This window comes from Trichosurus vulpecula, chromosome 3 (genome assembly GCF_011100635.1).
Source record: "Trichosurus vulpecula isolate mTriVul1 chromosome 3, mTriVul1.pri, whole genome shotgun sequence".
NCBI lineage: Eukaryota > Metazoa > Chordata > Mammalia > Diprotodontia > Phalangeridae > Trichosurus > Trichosurus vulpecula.
This window is the reverse complement of record NC_050575.1, coordinates 151,682,924-151,704,949: the sequence shown is the minus strand read 5'-3', so window position 1 is coordinate 151,704,949 and position 22,026 is coordinate 151,682,924. Positions and strand designations below refer to the sequence as shown.

General features: G+C 36.6%; 2 protein-coding genes across 2 annotated transcripts in view; one reads left to right on the top strand and one right to left on the bottom strand.

Moving 5' to 3' along the window:
- Window positions 1-7,156, bottom strand: part of FTO (FTO alpha-ketoglutarate dependent dioxygenase) — a 432,232-nt gene extending 425,076 nt beyond the window's left edge. Inside the window, exon 1 of the mRNA XM_036751285.1 lies at window positions 6,987-7,156. Within this exon, the coding sequence (XP_036607180.1) occupies window positions 6,987-7,031 (45 nt within the window). The 5' untranslated portion in view covers window positions 7,032-7,156. The remainder of the gene's footprint in view (window positions 1-6,986) is intronic.
- Window positions 7,157-7,325: 169 nt separating this feature from the next.
- The window catches only part of RPGRIP1L (RPGRIP1 like), a 145,787-nt gene continuing 131,086 nt past the window's right edge, over window positions 7,326-22,026 (top strand). Inside the window, exons 1-5 of the mRNA XM_036750600.1 lie at window positions 7,326-7,423; window positions 10,893-11,085; window positions 12,675-12,756; window positions 14,612-14,747; window positions 18,669-18,967. Coding sequence (XP_036606495.1) covers window positions 12,678-12,756; window positions 14,612-14,747; window positions 18,669-18,967 — 514 coding nt within the window. The 5' untranslated portion in view covers window positions 7,326-7,423; window positions 10,893-11,085; window positions 12,675-12,677. The remainder of the gene's footprint in view (window positions 7,424-10,892; window positions 11,086-12,674; window positions 12,757-14,611; window positions 14,748-18,668; window positions 18,968-22,026) is intronic.

Genomic DNA, 22,026 nt, shown 5'->3' with positions numbered 1-22,026 from the left:
AAAAAAGGATGATTTTTAGAGAAGCTGTTTATGCAGTGTTATAATATATAACTGACACGTTGGGAGGAAAAAATTTTACCAAAAGACTAAATTGATGTTTTATTATTCTGAACGCTGAAGTACACTGAAGTAGAATGTTACATGATAAATTAAAGTAGCTGGTCCATTATATGTGAGGCAAGAAAGCCAAACTAACCAATTCAAGAATCCCATGGGGTACAGTAGAAAGAACACTAGATTTGGAGATACCAGATGTGGATCAAATTCTGATTATATGGACAAATCCCCACTAATCACCTATGTGACTTTGGCCAAGTTTCTTTTCTGGGCCTCAGTTTCCTTATCTGCAAAATGAGGAAGTGGAATGTATCCATCTCTAAGGTTATTCCCAGTTCTACAGCCTATGATCCAATGAATACTGGCTCTGTCACAAACAAACTGTGTGACCTTTAACAAGTCATTTTCCCTCTTCTAGGCCTCAATTTCTGTATCTGTAAAATGAGAGTATGGGGTAGCTAGGTGGTACAGTAGATGAAGAGACATGCCTGGAGTCAGAACTCATTTTCCTGAGTTCACATCTGGCCTCACACACTTACTGACCGTGTGACTCTGGGCAAGTCACTTAACACTGTTTCCCTCAGTTTCCTCATCTGTAAAATGAGCCAGAAAAGAAATGGCAAACCACTATAGGATCTTTGCCAAGAAAACCCCAAATGAGGTCATGAAGAGTCAGTCACATATGAAAAACTACTGAACAAAAAATGAGAGTATGGAGTAAACGATCACTAAAGTCCGTTTCGAATCTAAAATTCAATGCTCCTATCGTTCTGTGAGTGCATAGGTCTTTATATTTCTCTCTAATGAATTTCCTTTTATTGAATGTGGCTCATCCATTCCCACAAGTGGAGACATCTTGGATCACAACTCTATCACCTAATGAAGCTAGATGGCTTCTGGAAGGTTATAGTAGTGAAGTTCAAGTTCTGGCAGACACTACAAAGATCAAAAGGCTTCAAATGTACGGGTCCAGTGATGGTAATGTGCCTGTTTTACAAAGACCAGGCTAAATTACCTCAGAAAACCCTGTCATCAGAAGACTGGGAAAGAGGCAAATTTTTTTGGTCGCAGAAACTCATGAAGATCATCTGCCAAGGTATGGAGAAGCTACAATTTCTGTCAGTAGAGTGTGATATACTTAACACAAATGGAAAAATCAATGAATGCTATAAGTATGGACTTTGGAATACAGTATTCCAAAAGGAAAAAGAAAGTGGCAGACAACTAAGCATAACTTACCCTGAAAAGGTGAATATAATCCCACAAGGGAAAAATGGATCTTTAAAGGAATAGAGGATTTTCAAGCATTTCTAATTAAAAAACCAGAGCTGAATAGGAACTTTGAAATGCAATCACAACAGAGAAGATAAACCTTCAAAGTTAAATTTATTTGTAGTAAATAGAAGGGACTGTATGATGATATAGTACTGAAATTCTAATAGAGGAAGAGTCCTTTCAAAATTTTAATGTCTTCAAAGGGTATTGAGGGATTTAAATAAGAAAAACATAGCACATGAATGTGGATTGGCTCTGTTCTAAGGGTCTTATGGGAAAGATAAGAAATGGTAAAAAGAATATACTACTATAGAAAAGAGGGAGTAGAATTTGCTATTTTTCATTTGCCTTTTTAATCAGCATAAAAAAATAAAACTGAACAAAGTATTTAAGTTTTCAACTTTCTCTTATTTGTATTGAAGAAACAATCTTCTCTAACAATTTATATAATCTGCAAATAAGTATGCATCTTAAATCATAGCACTAATATATTCTATCGCACATTTTAACTTACTTATAAAAATTTTCTTAAAGCTTTACATGACTAGCCCAGATGCTTATCTGCAGTGATGTGTCTTAAATGGAAAGGGACAGTAGAGATCATCTGGTCCATCCATTTGTTTTGCAAATGAGGAAAATTAGTCCCATAGAATTGAATCTCTTGTCCTAGGTAAAATAGTTGGACAAATGGCTACCTGACTGGATGTAGACTGTCCACATCCCATAAATACCGACTCCAGCAAAAAAAAAAAAAAAAAAAAAACCCTGAAATTTACACCAGACTGAACAATAATTAAGAAGTCTAGAAAGAAACTATGACTTCCTCTGTCCAAGAAGTATACAGAAAGTCAAACAGAAGTTCAAGGGTTAATAGGAAAACCTACCAGCAAAGCCAGAACCAACATAACCAAACAAGCACTAGCTCCCATCATAACCAGAGAACCAAAGGCCCTGGTAGTCTTTAGCAAGGTGCATCAAGAGCCAAGCATATTCTGACCCCACAGAAAGCCCCAGGTAGGGAACAGAAGATGCAGCAACCAGTGCAGCACAACCACATTCAGGCTGGGGACACCCCCAACAGTCTGTCACTAGATACCACAGAGGACCCTGAAGATGTAGAGCTCTGCATCTCAAAGATCCAGGACCAGCCTACACCCAAAAATTGTAGGAACTCAGGTGACCCAGAAGGGTTGACTCCCATACCCAAAAGAGCAGCAGGAGAGAGGGCCTGCCCCTAGCACAAGGGCCTAAATCAGGAACTTAAGTTGTATAGATGAGTAAACCAATAAAGACATCAATAGCACAAAAAAAATTATTTAGCAATTACCCAAAAGGAGGGGAAAATTCCTTAGCTTCAAACAGAGACTCAAAGGAAAAGTGAATTTTCCACAAGATAGAACAAAGAGAAATCAATGGCTACATAACAGCAAGAAATATTAAGAAATCAAAAGGCTGAGAAAAAATAAAAGAAAAGATAAAATATATGATATAAAAAACAATTGACCTAGAAAACAGGTCAACAAGGAAAGATAATTTAAGAATCACTGACTGAGAAAGCTGGTGTTGCAGGGGATAGAGCACTGCAATAAAAATTAGGAAGATGAGTTCAAATATGAACTCAGCTACTTACTTCTATGATCCTGGGCAAGACATTTTAACCACCATTTGCTTGAGTTTCTTCAAGTGTGAAATAGGGATCATAACAGCATCTACTTTCCAGGATTGTTGTGAGGATCAGATGAGATAGTTGTAAAAAGTACAGAGTATGGCATATATTACGTGTTATATAAATGCTTATTCTCATCTTCCCTCTCCTTGAAAATCATGATTAAAAAAAAAACAACCCTGAACACTACATTTCAAGAAATCATAAATGAAAATTGACACATGGAACTGGGGATGAAGTGAAGATAGAAAAAAATCCACTTATCAAAGGAAAAATTTCAAGCATGTCATAGCCAAACTCCAAAGTTCCAACATTAAAGAAAAAATACTGCAAACATTCAGAAAGAAGAAATTAAAGTAAAAAGGAACCACAGTCAGAATTACACAAGACCTAATAACTTCTACCATAAATGAGAAGAGACCTTGGAATACAATATTCCAAAAGGAAAAATAAAGAGGCAGACAACCAAGAATAGCTTACCCTGAGAAGGTGAGTGTAATCCCACAAGGGGAAAAACAGACCTTCAATGGAATGGAGGATTTTCAAGCATTTCTAATAAAAAGACCAAAGCTGAATGGGAACTTTGAAATGCAATCAGAAGAGTCAAGATAAACCTTCAAAGTTAAATTTATTTGCACCAAATAGAAGGCAATAAGGCAAAAGGGTACAAGAGTCCCTTCAAAATCTTAATCCCTTCAAAAGTTATTGAGGGATTTAAACAAGAAAAACATATGACATGAATGTGGACTGTGCCTGTTCTAAGAGTCTTAAGAAGGGAAAGAGAAGGCAAAAAGAATACACTAGTATAGAAAAGATGAAAAGAAGGAGTAGAACTTGCTATTTTTCATAACTGGAATATATGAGAAGAGTCTACAGAGATGAAGAGGTGAAAGGAATACCTCCCTTTTATATGAAACAAAGGAAGGTTGAACATACATGCACACAAGCACGGGTGTGCACATGCACATTCAACTCAATAGGAAAACAAGCAGCAATAAGGGATGAGTTAAGAGGGAGGATAACTGCAGGAGGGAATATATTAGCAAGGAAATAAACTTTCTAATCCTAAAGGGAAGATTAAAAGGGAGAAAAAAAAGAACTAAAATTTACAGGAGTGCCTATCAATTGGGGAATCACTGAAGAAATTGTGGTATGTAAATGTGGAGTATTATGCTACACCAAAAGACAAAAGATATGATTTCAGAGAATCTTGGGTAGTATCAACTGATGCAGAATGAAGTGAATAAAAGCAGAAGAACAATTTATACTAGGACAACAACATGGTAAAGAAAACAACTTTGAAAGACTTGAAAAATCTGATCAATGCAATGACCAACTGAAACAGTAAGGCAATAATAACAATGTAGATAACTGTCAAAATGCCTATGTAGATCTGTATTGCAAAGTATACGAGACTCTCCACATAGAAGGTAGAAGAAGTAAACTATTTATTCAGACACCAGAGAACCATATCCTATAACCAAATGCTCAGCTCCCACAGCCAGTCAGTCTGCTTCATCATAACAGCAAGGAACCCAAAACATTCAATACAGAATATCACAACATTGAGCCTCTTCATCCCAAAACCTCTCCGACCCCCCTGCTGGGGTCTTACCCCAAACAAACTCACAGTACAGCTAAGGCAGCCTGTTCAGTTCTAACCATCACGAGGGTGGCCATTAGCAGCCATAACATACATATCTCTCTCTCTCTCTCTTTCTCTCTCCCTCTGTGCATTTTCTGTGTGACATAACTTCCTTTTCCTGTCAGGAAGCTCCTCCCACCATGTAACTCAGGCTTCCTGTGTAAGCAGGTCACATGGCCTGTTAATGGGTGGGAAAGATCTTCAAATCTAATTGCTACTATACCAACCATGTCTCCAGAGGCCTTACTTAACCACCTTCTAAAAGAGAGATGATGGCCTCCAAGTTGCAAAAAGAGGCACACATTTTTAGACAGGGCTATTACATGTATTCGTTTTGTTGGACTATGCTTGCTCCAAGGCTTTTTTTTTTTCTTTCAGCTTTTTTTAATGGAATGGGGTTGTGGGGAAGCAAGGTTAACAATAATGATGCCAAAAAAGAGAGCCATTGAAACTTTTTTTTAATGCACAGAAGAGAACAGAAGGCCTTGGAAGTAGAACTAGATTACCTTTGAGGTCCCTTTCAGTCCTAAATATATATAAATATATGTAAAGCACTTTGCAAACCTTAAAGAAATATATACATGTATGTTAACAATTATCATTATAATCCTATGATTATGGGATTCGCAGAATGTAGTTATCTTCATGGCTTTAGAGCATTTATAGTATAAAAGCAAGACCCTAAAGCTAAGGAGCACAATGGAAAGGGTGCTGGACTTGGAGTCGATTAGACCTGAATTCAGATTTGACCTCAGACACTTACTAGCTGTGTGATCCTCAGGAAGGCATTTAATCTCTGCCTGCCTAAGTTTCCTCATCAGCAAAATGGGGATGAGCACCTGCCTCAGGGTTAAAATGAAGATAGAATGAGATGATTTTTGTAAAGTATTCTACAAACCTTAAAATACTATATAAATGCTAGCTATTTTTATTATATTCAAACACAAACTATCACATCAAGGTCACATGTGGCCTTGAGGGGACAGGTTCCTCACTCCTTTCCTAGACCTTGGCCCCCTTGCAATAGCTGCAGGAGAGCTACTTCTCCTAGTACTCAAATTTCAATATAACCTCATTACTAAAAAGCATTTACCAGATGCTTACCTGAGCATATTATTGTCAAAGACAATCCAATTTTGCTATCTATAGAGCATATTTCGTTACAAGGCAGATTCATAGGGATCTCATCATAAAATAATCTTACTTGTAATGTGGCCTCAGGGCATGGACAGCATCAAAGGCAGTTCAACATACTACTCTGGGTAAATACCAAAGATTTACACACATACAGCGGCTCTCTTCAAGAGGTTTCCTAGTCAATAGTATAGTCGACAAAGTGGATAAATGCTTTCAATGGGGCCAGAGAACCCAGGTTCGAGTTCTAACATCCTCCAACATCTAGAGACACTGTCCTTGCTGTTCCGCCCACACTTTCTATCTCTCAACTCCATGCCTACTCACTGGGTTGTCCCCCAAGCCTGGACAGCTTTCCTTCCTCCCCTCTGCCTATGGGCTTTACTCCCGTTATGCAGGAGGCATTCCTAGATCCCACTGCTACAACCTTCCCTGTAAAACTATCTTCTATCTTCTCTGTCCATAATTTGTTTTCTACACAGTTTGTTTTGTTTTGTTTTTTTTTGCAACATCTTCTCCCCCATTAGACGATGGGCTCCTTGAGGGCAGGGACTGACTTCTCTTTTGCTTTTCTTTGAATCCCCATAGTTTAATTACAGTGCCTGGCACCTAGGAAGCGCTTAATGAATGCTTGTTGACTAACTGGTGACTAAGGCCAAATCATCGTCCTTCCTTCTTTGGGCCTCAATTTCTCCATCTGTAAAATGGGAGTGGGGGGAGGGGGAGGGGGCGTAGACTTGAGGATTTATATCCCTTCCTGCCCTAAAGCCTTCTGCACTAAATGTGCATTTTCCACAAACGCTGGTACAAACACGGATTTTCATCTTCATTAAGATTTCACCAGGCCTGCCAGTGAGGAAGGGAGGATGCGGAGGGTGCAATTATTGCTATAAGACAGAAGAGACACTGAGGCAGGGAAGCCGCAAGTGCCCACGCAGGAAGCCAGCGGCCAGTAGCCACGAGTTGAGACGCCCAGCGGGGGGTCGTGGGGTAGGGGAGTGGGGAGACCTTTTCCTTCGGACACCAAACCGGCTCCAAACCAGCGTCGAAACCTCTCCCAGGTCCGCCACCCCCAGTCCTCACAGATGCGCAGCCCCGTCCTCCTTCCTCCTCCCAGACCCCTGGGCTGCCCCCTGGAACCCTAGCTCTTCAGTCCCAGCTCCCGGCCTGGCTCTAAACCCCGCCCCCGACCCAGGCAAGAGTCCCTACCTTTGCTTCCCGCTCTTGCTCACTAGTGCCTTCGATTCGTTTCATGCTTCAGCTGCCTCCGCTGCAGCGGGCCGCTTTTCCTCGCTTCCCGGTTGCCCCGCCTCCCTGGTAGTTCTCTCCGCATACTCCTCCTGCCCGATGTCCCTTTCAACCCGAATCACGAGAACTACGATTCTCAGGATGCATCACGGCGAGACCATGGGCCAGGATCGGAGGACGAGCAGCGGAAGCTCCCCTTGCTGCAGCTTTGGACGATGTAGTCCACTCTCCAGCGTACGACAAGGGAGAGACGTCTGGCCAGAACTACATTTCCCAGCGGGCAATTGGGAAGTCCTCTTTGCCTCGTTTCCTTCGTGTTTTTCTAGCCATCGAGCGGAAGCGGTGTGGGCGCTATAGCAACGTTAGCTGGCGGTCTTGGTGCCTGAGAGAGAGCTGGGGTGAGTACTGGCTGTTGGGAGAGGGGAGGCCTTTTGGCGCCACTCCACTTGTGGAAATAGTGCACCAAGGTTTGGGATCACTCTCCTCCATCCCACCCCTCAATCCAAGAAAACCATTCCAGGCCTCCCCAGCATCCTTATCCATGGGACAAGTCCCACCCTGCCCCCTCCCCATCCCCGACTGGAGGCCTGGTCCCCTCTCCCCTCCTGAATTGGGAGCTGAAATCCCATGGATGAGTGATACTGATGTTGGTATTCATTAATTGTGTTCGGCCATTGTATAATGGTTCAGGACCTTATCACTTCTCGCCTGAATCAGTTACTCTCCCTGCATCCAGCTCTCCAATCCGTCCTTCACACAACTCCCAAATTGTTAATCCACCTTATTAATCTCCAATCATTAAAGCACAGGTTGAACCATGTCAGCCCACTGCCCAAGAATCTTCAGTGGCTACCCGTTGTCTCTAGGATAAAATATAAGTAACTCTGGAAGGACTGCACAGTACCCCCTTCACTCAAGTTATTTCCTCCTCCTCCCCAGACTGCCTGCTTGCTGTTCCCATACGGTTTCAAGCCACTGCCTCTCCTAACTTTGCAGTCTTCGCCTCCAATCCTTCAACCTCAACAACCAGTTAAGGCTCAGCTCAACTACTATCTTCTTCAAGAAGCCATTCCTGATTCCCACCGTTATTAATGCCCTGCTCCCATTTATTTATGTTTTATTTATCTATGTATCTGTCGTTTGCTTCTAGTACAATAAGGTCTTTGAGGGCAAGAACTGTATCCCTAGTGCCTAACACAGTGCCTGGTAAATAGTATACACTTAAAAAAAATGCTGTTGGTTGATTGTTTAATCTAGTCCAACCAATATTTAAGCAAGAATTCCCTTTAAAATATAACAAGTGGTCACCTAGCTTTTACCTGAACACCTGTGGTGAGAGGGAACCCACTACATGCTAACTCCTTACACATTTATGTGGCTATAATAGTTTCTCCTTAAATTGAATCTAAATATGTATCTCAGAAAAATCCACTCATCATTCCTAGTTCTGCCCTTTGGGCTAAGAAGTACAAATCTAATCTTTATTGTCCTTCAAGTACTTTAAAATGACTCTCATGGTCTTTCTAAGTCTTCTGTAGACCAAACATCCTCAGTTCTTTCGATTGATCTCCATGTGACATGGTTTTGAGGCTTTTCAGCATCTTAGTCACCTTCTTCTGGATTTCTTCCTAAATAAAATGTGTTGTTCAGAACTGAGCCCAGTACCCCAGATATGGTATGATCAATGCAGAATGCCATAGAATTCTCACCCACTGTGTTCCAGATACTATGCCTAAGATCCCGTTAGGTTTTGTGATTCATATTGAGTGGTTATTTTTGTTAACCCTTTCACTAATTCAATATTAAGTATTTACTGTGTTCAGGGGTCTTTACAGGGTGCTAGAGGAAGATAGAAAATTTAAATAAGATATAGTCTCTTTCAGAAGAGCTTAAATTCTAGTAAGGGAATAAATTGCAAACACATAACTATAAAATACAATTAACTGAATTAGAGATCTAGGGTGGAGAGGAAAGTACTTTGTGAAATCTTAAGAGGGAGTGTTCATTAGAGAAAAGGAATATAATAGGAGAGATGGCATTTAAGCTGTGCCTTAATGAATGTTCAAAGATTGAACAAGAAAAGACAAGGGAAGACGTTCCAGGCATAAGAAACACTGAATAAAGGCATGGAGAAAGGAGAGAAAAGTGTGTTCATCTGTAAAGAGTAATCTAGTTAGTAAAGAATGATTGGAGGAGATATATGAGATGACTGCTTTTAAAAGCAGAGTAGCACCAAGTATCTCAAATACCATACAGAAGATTGTGATATTTATTCACTAGAGAATCACCAAAGATTTTTGAGGAAAGGAGCAGTATAACGTATTCACATCAATAGGCGGAATAGTGGGAACACAGTTATTAAAACTAGTAAAACTCATTTTCCATGTTAGGGAAATTCAATTTAACAGAACTTATTAAGCACTTACCATGGGTGAAGCATTGTGTCCTGGGAATACAAAGATGAAAAATGACAAAACTCTTGCACTCATAAAATGAAGACAACAGGGGATATGGCATGTCCAAAAACGTATATAGTATGAGGTAGAATATGGTGGAACAAAGTTGAGTCAGGTGAAGTCCTATGAGAAGTTTGAGGAAGAGATCACTTTCAGTTGTAGGGATTGGGTTATGAGACAGTCCGAGAAGGTTTGGGGTAAGAAGTGACGTCTGAATCGATTCCCTGAAGGAAAGGAACAACTTCAACAAGTGGAAATATGTCAGGTATCTATTCTGCCAACTAAGAAAGACATAATCAAAGGTTCAGAGGCAGGAGAAGATAAGATAAAAACAAAATAGAGTAGTTTAGTTTGGGATACAGAACATATAAAAGAAAGAAGTGTAATATCATGAGATAATGGTAGACTGGTATAAGCTAGAATATGAAGGGCCTTCAATACCTTGGTCAGAAGTTTCAAGTTTATTTGATAGCTAGCGTGGAGCCACTGAAAGTTTTTGAGTGGAGGAGTGGCATCAATCAATAAGGATTTATTTAATGCCTCTTTGTGCCAGGCATAATATTAGTATCTAGGGGTACAAAAAATGAAATAGTAGTCCCTGCCCTCAAGGAATTTACATTCTCTCAGGGAAAACAACATGTAGAGAAGTAAATACAAGGTAATAGAGTAGGGTGAGGAGGCACTAGCAATTAGAAGCAGAAAAGGCTTCATGTAAGAGGCAGCACTTGGGTGGAACTTTGTATGAAACTAAGGGTTCTAATAAAGAGAGAATGCATTGGGGGAGCAGCATGTGCAAGGAGTGCTTGTAGAAAAGAGCTGGAAGAGCTATAAGCCATTTTGGTTGGGCCATAGAATACTTGAGGGGACAATTTGTAATAAGCCTGAAAAAGTAGACTGGAGACAGATGGGGGGTGGGGGTGGCTTTAAATCCCCAACAGAGGAGTTTATATCTTATCCTAGAGGATTAATAGGGAACGATTGGAGTTTTTTGATGAGGTGAGTCACATGGTCAGACTTATGCTTTAGAAATAGCACTTTGGCAATAGTGTAGAGGATGGGTGGGTGAGGGGAGAGATGCAAAGCAAGGAATACAATTAGAAAGCAATTACAATAATTCAGTGGAGAGGTGATAAGCGATTAAACTACTGATTGATTAATTGATTGAAGTAGAGTGGAAGTAGTCAATGGAAAGAGAGGGACAGATGTGAGAAATGTTATGGAGGTACAATGGACAATACTTGTAAACTGATTGGATGGGGGAGCATGGTGAGGGCTGGCACTGTGAGAGAATGAAGAGTGGAGGATAATTCTATGATTGCAAACCTAGGTAACTGGAAGAATGATACCTTTGCTGTGAACCTGTGATGAGGCAAGGGAGCCTATAGTTACTTTCTGTTTGCTATTTCTGCAGCCTGAAGCTGGGATAGATCCTGGAGAGTTGGAGTGGTTAGTTGGAGATCCAGGGCAGAGACAAGATGTGGAGCAGTGCAGGACCAGACCATAGTGAAACTAGATGGGAATGGTTGCTGCCATGAAAATCCCTCTAGTTTCAGTAACACCAGAATTTTCTCCATTTTATCCAACTGCTTGCCGAACCAATAACAGTGAGTTCTGAACCTATAATCCCTTCCTTGATTCTCTTGGTGCTGAGGGTCAAGGGAGACAAGACAATTAGAGGGAAGCCTACAAGTCATTTGCAGTTACTTTACTGTGTTTCAATAAATCAGATGGCCTGGAGGGAAACTGGGTTTAAATCTATCTCTGCCATTTACTACCTGTGTATATGGTATGACTTAACCTCTCTGGGCCTCGTTTTCCTCATCTATATAAAATAAGGGAATTGTATAAATGACTTCAGAGGTACTTTCCAGATCTAAAACCGTGACTATTTAATATTTGGTGAATAACTGAATTGCCACTCACCACAGAAAAATTTGGAATGTGGTTCTTCTCACGGGTATACATATATGTATTTGATATTTTGTAACTTACAAATCTACAGTCTGAGGGATTTGATCTTTCAGGCAGCTACATTTACAATGGAAGAAGCCTTCGGGGAAGGTGACACTGTGCTATATTAAACCATGTTTTTTATTTGATATAATTTTCTACATGTGCAGCATATTTGTAAACTTTTTTTAAAAATTGTCATCAGTATTTTTAATTTTTATTTTAAAATCTTTATTTTAATGTATTATATATAATAAAATAATTTTATTTATTTTAAAATCCTCATGTTGAGGGAATTAAAGCCAAAAGGGAACTATTTGACTAATCAACTTTGAAAATTCCTCACCTTTTGATTGAATTTGAGCTACTTTTATTTATGAGTTGATATGCATCAATCGATAAGGTATTTACTTAGCCCCTACTATGTGCTTAATTTCATGGCATATATCTTTTCTAGCAGAAATTGCCTTTAAGAGAAAAACTGAAATTCTTTTATGGATTATGATAGCTGATATTATTTGTGATTCACCAATACTCTAGGCTTAGCAGAAAAATTAGGGTTTTTTGCTTTTGTAGATCCTCTCCAATGGTAATTTCCAATGTTCCACAGACTTCTTAAATATAAATAATAATACCATTATTCAATTTATCGAGTACAAGTCATTCATTTCTATCTACAGAAAAAGTAAAGATATGGTGTTAGCATCTGTAAGTAGGACAAAGACTTGGTTGTTTTATTTTTTGTTGTTTTGTTTTGACCAGCTAGAGCTCCTTCACCTTTTGGTTGGAAATTTGGAGAACCAAACTATACTACAAGCTAAGGCAGGACCAAATGAAAATATTTATGAAACTCCATCTTTCATATTGATGGGATTCACACAGTAGGGTATAAGCATGGTTTTCTGGGGGGTTTGCTTTGCTTGGTTTTTTTAATCTTTTGTTTTAAGATGGTTTTGGGAATGGGAAGAAGAATAGGGAAGAGAGCAAAAGACTAATGGACTGACCTTATTTCATTTCCTAAGCAAATTATAGGAGGTACTGTTGAAAGGAACATAATCTCCATGATTACATGAAATATTTTGTTTAGGATGGAAGTTTTTATCTTCTAGGAGCAACATATGTAGGGCAACAAGATGTCTGTTAAAGCTCTTGCCTTGTTTTTATTAAATTTATTTGGCTCATTCATTTTGCATAGTGGATAGTTTAGATGAAGAAGGTTTTATTTGAATTTTCTTATTCACAGATTATGTCTAGCCCAACTGATGAGACTGCAGGAGACCTGCCTGTGAAAGATACAGGTCCACGACTCCTCGGAGGATTGAAAGGTTTGACCAGCTGTTATTAGTTTATAGTCATGAAATTTGATCACTGGTTTTTTTTTTTCACTTTTAATCTTAAATTTTTCCTGCTATTCATATAGAGTATGAGGTTCAAGTAACAAGGCAGATCTAAGTTAGACTAGACTAAAAAATGGAAGTGAGAAATAAGGTACAGTTTCATTGTATATATCAGGTATCAGCTGTTCACAAAAAAAGTAAAGTCCTCTTCTACTGTGATAAAGAATTGTAAATCATCTTTTAAAATACATCAGTATGTAATAAACATAAGGTATCAAGCCTTAAAACTGAATTGCCTGGTTTGCATCACATTCACTATTAAAATGTATCTTTCTGTTTAACTTTTATGAGGGGAGAAATGCCATATTTTTAAAATTCGCCTTTTAAGTAGAGGGTCTTAAAGTGACTTGTTTATGCAGATGGTAGTGAGTTTTCACAATCAAATTAATGTGTATTCTGGAAATCTTTTTCTTGATCCTTTCATCACTCATTGGTTTAATAAAGAACTAAGAGGCACTTCTCCAAAAGAAGAAAAGGGGCTGCTTTGAGAATAATTTAAAACTTTGAAAACAATTTAAAACTTGTGCTTTGATTTGTGTACACAATGTATCGGCCATGTTATACTGCTTTGTTCTTTATTGACTAGGCTAAGAATTCAAAATGTATTCTATTATGAGTTCCCGTTATGTTAGCATTTTAATTTTTCCTTAGTATTGATTGTCTTCCTTTATATGAAGAGCATAACTACCCACGTTGGAGATTTAATGAATATGATTAAAAATGGAAAGATAACAAATACCTTAAGGAAGTTATAATTCTAGTCAGTGAAGATGGAGGGGAAAATTATGCAACTTTTGGTTTTGGAATGAATTTTTAGGTGTTATCATTATTGGTAATAAACCCTATGAGAGTATATGATGCCTTAGTAACTAAGAAAATCATCTCTAAACAAAGGCATAAACCAGTTTTCTTTGAAAGTTAACAGGAGCTTGGGCGTATTTTTTTTTTTGGTATTTAACATGGGATTAATAATTTGTCCTACTTCATTAGTCTTGTGAGGACTACTAAAAGTACTTTTTAACAGATTTGAGGAGATCTCATATGCATATGCCAACAAATAATATTAAAATTTTTCTGAAATAGACATGGTGGTTTGCAGAATGATGATTTGAGGCAGTCTTTTCAGTGAAACCTATGGACAAGTTTTCTAGATTGTTTCAGTCTAGGTCAAATTTTTGAACTCTTTATGTAACTGAGTTCCCACAGTTGTCTGGTAATAGAACTGTTCTGTGATAGTTCTCAAGTCTGTAAAAAAAAAAATGTTTCAAATGTCCTCATTTTTAATTTACCTTTCTCAACATTATTCATACATGTAGAGAAAATTTTATTATTCCTAATGAGTAAGCAGCATTATGATAATCTTAGAGTTCCTGGATTCTATCCGCGGGTTTGACAATTACTATCATTGTGATATTGGGCAAACAACAGTTCTAAGCTATAGCTTTCTCATTTCTAAAATGAAGGGCATATGCCCTAAATAATCTCTAAAATACATCTCTAACAGTATGTAAAACTAAGAATTTTTACTTCATTGGCAGTATTAATTTTTAAGTATCTATTAGTGTTCTTGAATACTAATACTTTAAAAAACCAAAGATAATGATATTTTGTATCTACCTATGATATGAGGACTATAAAAAGTCATTATCTAAATGAATGATAAGTTGCTAAAAAATTTCAAAATCCTAGACCAAGTCAGGTCAAAGATTTTTTAGAAAGTGCATCCTAAGTATTAAACATGTGATTAATTTTCTTGGAATTTGTTTTTTGTCAAAATCTTCAGTTTCCTGGAATTCAAAGTCTCGACAACTGGTGTCACGTGTCAGTCGTGAGGAATTGGAAGATCGATTTTTGCGTTTGCATGAAGAGAACATTGTACTTAAACAGCATGCCTGCAAGCAAGAAGATAAAATTAAAAGGTTATGATATAGAATTTTTTTAAAACAAAGTTTGAAGGGTATACAAATCTTTTATTATCTTAACTGGAAATGAGTCTCTTACATACAAAGCGATCATTAGTGTTTGGTATGGCTAGAATTAATATTTCAAAGAAAAAAGCTAATAACTAATTATACCTTAAGTTTACACATGTCTGTGTGTAATTTAATTATACTTATGGCTTAATAAGTAGTTGTTTCAGGACATGTTTTTAACGTATATTGGGAATTTTTTTAAAATAAAAATTATCTATGATATACTTCTTTTAAAGTGCCTTTTTAGAATTCACGTTCCCTTAAGAGTTGGAATTTTTTAATGAATGCATCTATTCAATCTTTGGGACGTGCTTCATAAACATTTTCTTAATATTTGAGTTAATCTAGGTTACATATTAAACTCAAAGAGAATATCTGTTGACTCATGCTGCCTTTTTTTTTGGTACCAAAAATGTAATGTCCAGTATTATTCCCTTAGATGCGCATTTTCTATATGTTCAGAAACATGGTCTTTTGAATGCATAGTAACTTTTTTAAAAAGTTCAATAAATATTGCAGAAAAGCAGACAGATTCTCTTAGAACAGATTCATATTGATATTTCATAGTCTCTGAGTACATTGGAAAAGTAGTATAGTTGCAAATGCTTAGGGGTTTTTTTTTTCCTTTAAAATTTACCAGTAAAAATTATCTTTCAATTTCTATTTTAAGTTTTAACGTAGATAAAATGTTCAGTACTTCAAAAAACAAGACGAGCCTTCTGACCAATGTGAAGAGGACTTGTATTTTAAATTGGTTTTCCAGTAGTGGTGGCAGTGGTAGGTTATGCAAAGATACAGTATTTTTCCTGATCCATTTATGACCAACAGCACCCATTTTCATAAGATTTAGAGCTAGATGACATCTTTGAGGTCATTTAGTTCAACCCATCCATTTTATGTGTTAGAAAAATAGGCCTAGAAAGGTTAAGTGACTTTTCTCAAGGTCATTTTTATCAAATGTTAAAGTTAAGAGTGTGGCCTTTGGCCATCAAACATGGTTTTCCTCTCTACGTAGCCCATTAGCCAATACAGAATTAAATCCCAGCCTTGACATCATTAGCACTACACCCTAACCAGAAACTATAAAGAGGACAATAGAGAAAGCAGGATGGCATCACGAAAAAGAAGTGTACAATCAGTTGGAAGCCATACTAGTTCTGACTCTTCATTAAATAACTGTGGGAATCAACATAGCAAAATCAAGTATTGGATTGGAAGCAGAGCACCTGGGCTTGAATCCCATCCCTCCCAGCTCCTCTGTGACCTTGGATAAACCATTTAGCCTCTTTGTGCCTCTTGCTTACCATCTGTAACATTAAGGGATTAGACTATATAGCCTTTAAAGTCCTTTCCAGTCCATCTTTTGGCAAATCACTTAGCTTCACTGGGGGCCTCCCTTTCAACATTCAAAAAATAAGGGAATTAGTCTAGGTGAATTATCATATAGTCTTTGAAGATTTAAAGAGCATTTTTCTGAAGTTCCTTCCAGCACTGACATTGCTACAGATACCTAGATTGAAATGATTTTAAATTTATCTATCTTTCCTCTGCATTAAATGTAAATGTCATTTTATAAATGACCATATCCCTACGTCCTAAATATGTTTTAGCCCATGGTTTTTCTACCAATCCAGAAGTCTTGCAAGATATAATTGTTTCTTGCTTCTTATACTTCAAAAGATCTATGAATTCATCAGTGGGTGAGTACTCCTTCCATTGATGTAATCAGCAAGTTTCTATCTTCCCACTAACTCTTATCCCCACTTTAGTAGATTGTTGCATAAGTTACTTATAGAAAAATTCTTCATACCCTTGTGACCAGTCTTCTGGAGATAAGTCTCCCCAAACGTAGTCTCGGTATTTATACTAGAAAACTTTCCAAACTGTGAGAACTTATGTTCATTGTTACTGAGGGTTGGTCAACATGAGGAGACATTAGAGTAGTACTTTAATTATTAACTTGTTTATCTTACTAATTAAAAGTTGAATAAAGGAAATTTGCTTTCTTTACTATTTACTCAGAATAAATCATTATGCCTTCTGGGCAAAAGATTGATTATTTGGAATTTGCATCATAATATTATCACTATAGAACTTTGGCTATTTATTGAAGAGTATTTTTTGAGTGTCAGCATTAAGTTCCATGTTGTTTATACCAATAAGGTTTACTTATAACTTCTCTGAAGAAATTTAAAACTGTTGTATTGATTCACTTGTCTTATCTCAGAAATTACGATCATAGATTTTCTTCCAAGTGTAGATTAATAGTATAGCATTAAATTTGGTATGCCCTTGGAACATTATTTATGTCTTCAGTAGAACATCCATATGCCTTTGTATGATTGAATGAATTTTGGTGCATCAGTTGGCATTACCAAATGTATTGAACTATCTCTCGTGGCTGACTGTGACTCTCATACATGTAATGTGTTCCCATATTTAGGCTACAAATGGCTCAAAACCTTCAAACTCTTCTTTAGTGGTCAGAAGAGTGTTGAGTTACTATACTTCGGCAAATTTTCCAATTATATATCATTGGTCTCTCTCAATTATGGAAAAGAGGAACTGAGCAATTGATAAATATGATAGGATGCTTCATTTGTAACTATCAGCATTTTTTCCTTTATCTCATATAAGTCTGCCTCAAGGAAAAATCTTACTTGATTATGTTATATATAAATTTCCTTGATGGTGCATGCTGTACAAACAAAAGTGTATCTAAATTTGTATTTGCTACTGCATCCATAGAGAACTTTGCTTATGGGTAAGAAACCAGTGTTCTGTGACATCCCAAAGCTATTAAAGTTTTTTTTTTATTTCACTTTTGTTCTTTTAAGTAAAAGCTTCTGTCTGTAACCATGCTAAAATAAAGCAAACCCTATAGAACAAATGAAGTGTGTTTTTATTTTTAATCTGCTGTCTGGGTCTTTGCAAAAATGGATTCTCTATAAATTAGATACAGCTATTGAAGATGTGCGACCAATTTCGTAAAGTCTTGAACTTCTATCTCTCATCAAAGCCACCTTTTCTTTCTTGTCTTGCCAAGTTTTTTTTTTTTTTTACATTCACTGTCGGGCATGTTTTCCGTACTTGTATATTACATCACCCTCGTGTGCCCTTTCTGTCTTTTGTTCTGTCTTACTAGTGTTTATCAAAACTTAAAGGAATCAAAAGTATAACTCTTGTGATTCCAAAAGTAAAATTTGTGACATTTAAAGATAGGAGAAAACCATACATTCTGTAATTATTTTCTACCATTAACAGTTATGTTTCATGATCATATTGAGGTATCATAACAATTTCATTCACTTAAAATTTATCATGGTTTTAGATTTGCCCAACTATATATTTTTTAAATTTTTATATACTTTCAAATCTTAAAAAGAAATCAGAGATAATATGGCATCAAATGGCACATATTATTAATATGCTTTCAAAATAGTTTAAACTTATAGTAGGATTACAAATCGAATTCAACAAATATTTATTATATATCTTATACTTTATTCATGACAGACGTCTACAAACTGTAACTGTGCTTAATGGCATGCCGAGTTCTTATATAATGTCATGCGTTAAAAATTGTATTTAAGGGGCATATGGAGTAAATATGTGTTCTCTCCTTACTAACCTTAAATGATAAGCCTTAGGAAACTGTTATTTGTCAGTGCTATAAAGCAGATTGTTGCCCAGTGGTTTCAATTATCATCAAAGGATTCTTCACAGGCAGTAATAGTTACATCAAAACCTGAAATTTATTATTCAGGTTCTGCACTGAAGTCTTCACAGTGATTATGTTCCTTTCAACAGAATGCATTTTATGCTGACTTCTCACATTCCTTTTCATCTTTTTTATTATTTCCCCAGAATGGCCACCAAGTTAATACGGCTTGTTAATGACAAGAAAAGATGTGAGCGGATTGGTGGCGGCCCCAAGCGGCAAGGACGGGATGTGGAACTAGAAGAAACGATTGAGCAGCTGCAAGAAAGAGTTCATGAGCTTGAAAGACAAAATGAAGGCCTCAGAAACAAACTAATTTCAGCTAAACAACAACTTCAATTCCAAGGTCATAGACACACTCCATATAACCACGTACAATCTCGTGTTAACACAGGACGGAGAAAAGTGAATGAGATTTCTGGCTTTCAGGAAAGCCCAAAGAAAGGTATAATCAAAATTTGTTTAAGACTAGAATTTTTAGAGCTCACTTTTCTCTATCTCACTAAATTCTGCTATTGGCTTGAAAAAGCTTTTGATTAATTTTAGCATTTGTAACATGCTATCTGGGTAGCTTGAGCTTATAGCAAAATAATTTATTATTTAAGAATAAACAAATTATATTACATTTGATTTTTTGAATGAAAAGTTAAACCTAATTTATGTAAAAGTAAAGAACAAATTTATTTGCAAAATGCATTTTAAGTGTAGTTTGAGAAACCTAGATTTTTTTTTAAAAAGAAGGAAATTAAGCTTTGAATTTGAGAAAGCAAGGGAAAGAAGATCATTTTGTTTACCTTTAAAATCCTCAAAATGTCTTGTTTTTATGAAAGTTTTATGAACTTTTTATCAAGTTATACCAGAGCCCTTACATAAAGTTTGCCATAAAGAATAAATTTTCTTCACTCACTATGAGCTGTTAGCATTTTCCTCTTTTTCAGATGAATAACTGAGATAAAATGACTTTACAATTTTAAGGAACCCCAAACCTAGGTCATTTAGCCATAATCCCATTCTTTTTCTAATGAACTCAACCACTTTATTTACAGTGATAGTAAAATGTAATGGGGTGGTTTTATTTATTTCACATAACACAAAAAACATTCATTTGTGATTATAAATTCTTTTTTAAAAAAAAAACTTTTATTTCTTAAGAAATGAAAGCTTTTTTTCCTAATCAAGATATAGTTACACAGAAAAGTAACCTAAAATCCCATGCTTAATTTAGCGAAGAAACCTTACTTGAATAGAAAAGACAAAAATAGCTGCTATAGTTTTCAATCTATAGCTACTATCTCCTTTGTACAGACATCTCTTTGAAATCTATAAGCACTCATAAATGTAGAGTCGAGATACATGAGGAAAGGGCTTGGTCATTTATAGCAATTTGGTTTTACAAATAGACTCTTTATAGAAACATAATAAATCATGACTCAGAAAATAGAATACTGCCATTGATTAATTTCATGACCTGAACAAACTATTTGATCTTTCTGAACCTCAGTTTCTTCTTTATCTGTAAAATAGAAATAGTAGCTATAAACAAACCTTGCTCATTTAATTTATTAACTCTGAAATTTATGGAAAAATATATGGTAAAGACACATGTCATGGTATGACAGAAAGAATAGTATTTTAGGAATCAAAATATAGTCTCAACTGTACCATTAGCTCTGTGGCTTTGGGCAAGTCATTTAACTTATCCAGGCTTCAGTTTTTTTTCATTTTAAAATTAAGGATTTGGACGAACTAATTTTTATAGCTTATTCTGCCTTGAAAATTCTTTGTATACCAAGTGCCTTCATTATTAATTATCTTTATCTTAGTTGAATTTCCTATGGGAATTTCACAGATTAGCAATGCTATATAATCAGTGCCCAGATAAGTCACATTTTATACCCCTTTAAATAAAAACATGTTGTAAACAACTCCTGTCTTTAGAAGGATGATCAAAGTAATAATAACTTTTTTTAAGTGACTCTGTAGTTGTATATCATATGATTCTTATTGGGTCATAAAATTTAGAAATAATTCCGTTCTCAGCATATTTCTTACCACATATAACTCTTTGGCCAAAGAAGGTCTATTCTAAACCCATTATCTATCTACTAAGTGCTAGTATATTGAAAAATAATGGCTTAGGCTTAAGAAATGTCAAAAGCCAAAGTCTTTAGACTAATCAGAAGCCTCATGCATATCTGTTAGGAAGGCCTTCTTCCAGAAGGGAACTAAAAGCGGAGTGATTATCAATATAATTTTTTAATTTAATATTTTACCAGAAATTATTAGTTATTGATATTTTTAAATCCTTATTTATTTAATATTTTTAGTTTTCAGCATTAATTTTACAAGAGTTTGAATTACAAATTTTCTCCCCATTTCCACCCCCCCCCCACTCCAAGATGGCATATATTCTCCAGTCAGCTGTCCCTTCTGTCACCCCGCTACCCCCGATCTCCTTTTCCCTTACTTCCTTGTAGGGCAAGATAGATGTTTATGCCCCATTGCGTGTATATCTTATTTCCTAGTTGCATGCAAAAACTTTTTTTTAACATCTTCTTTTAAAACTTTGAGTTCCAAATTCTCTACCCTCTTCCCTCCCCAACCACCCTCCCTGAGAAGGCAAGCAATTCAACATAGGCCACATGTGTATCATTATGCAAAACCCTTCCACAATACTCATGTTGTAAAAGACTAACTATATTTTGCTCCTTCCTATCCTATCCCCCTTTATCCAGTTTTCTCCCTTGACCCTGTCACTTGTCAAAAGTGTTTGCTTTTGACTACCTCCTCCCCTATCTGCCCTCCCTTCTATCGTCCCCTCTTTTTTATCTCCTTCCTCCTTCTTTCCTGTGGGGTAAGATAACCAATTGAGTGTGTATGTTATTCCCTCCTCAGGTCAAATCCTATGAGAGGAAGATTCTCTCATTCCCCCTCACCTGCTCCCTCTTCCATTCCAACAGAACTGATTTTTCTTGCCACTTTTATGCCAGATAATTTACCTATCTCTCCCTTTCTCCCTCTCTCAATATATTCCTGTCTCATCCCTCAGTTGGATTTTATTTTTTTAGATATCATCCCTTCATATTCAACTCACCCTGGGCCTTCTCTCCCCCCCCGCTCTCTCTCTATACACACACACATATATGCATATACATATGTATGTATGTATGCATATTCCCTTCAGCTACCCTAATACTGATGTCTCATGAATTATGCACATCATCTTTCCATGTAGGAATGTAAACAAAACAGTTCAACTTTAGTAAGTCCCTTATGATTTCTCTTTCTTGTTTACCTTTTCATGCTTCTCTTGATTCTTAGGTTTGAAAGTCAAATTTTCTATTCAGCTCTGGTCTTTTCACTGAGAAAACTTGAAAGTCCTCTATTTTATTGAAATTCCATATTTTGCCCTGGAGCATGATACTCAGTTTTGCTGGGTAGGTGATTCTTGGTTTTAATCCTAGCTCCACTGACCTCCAGAATATCATATTCCAAGCCCTTTGA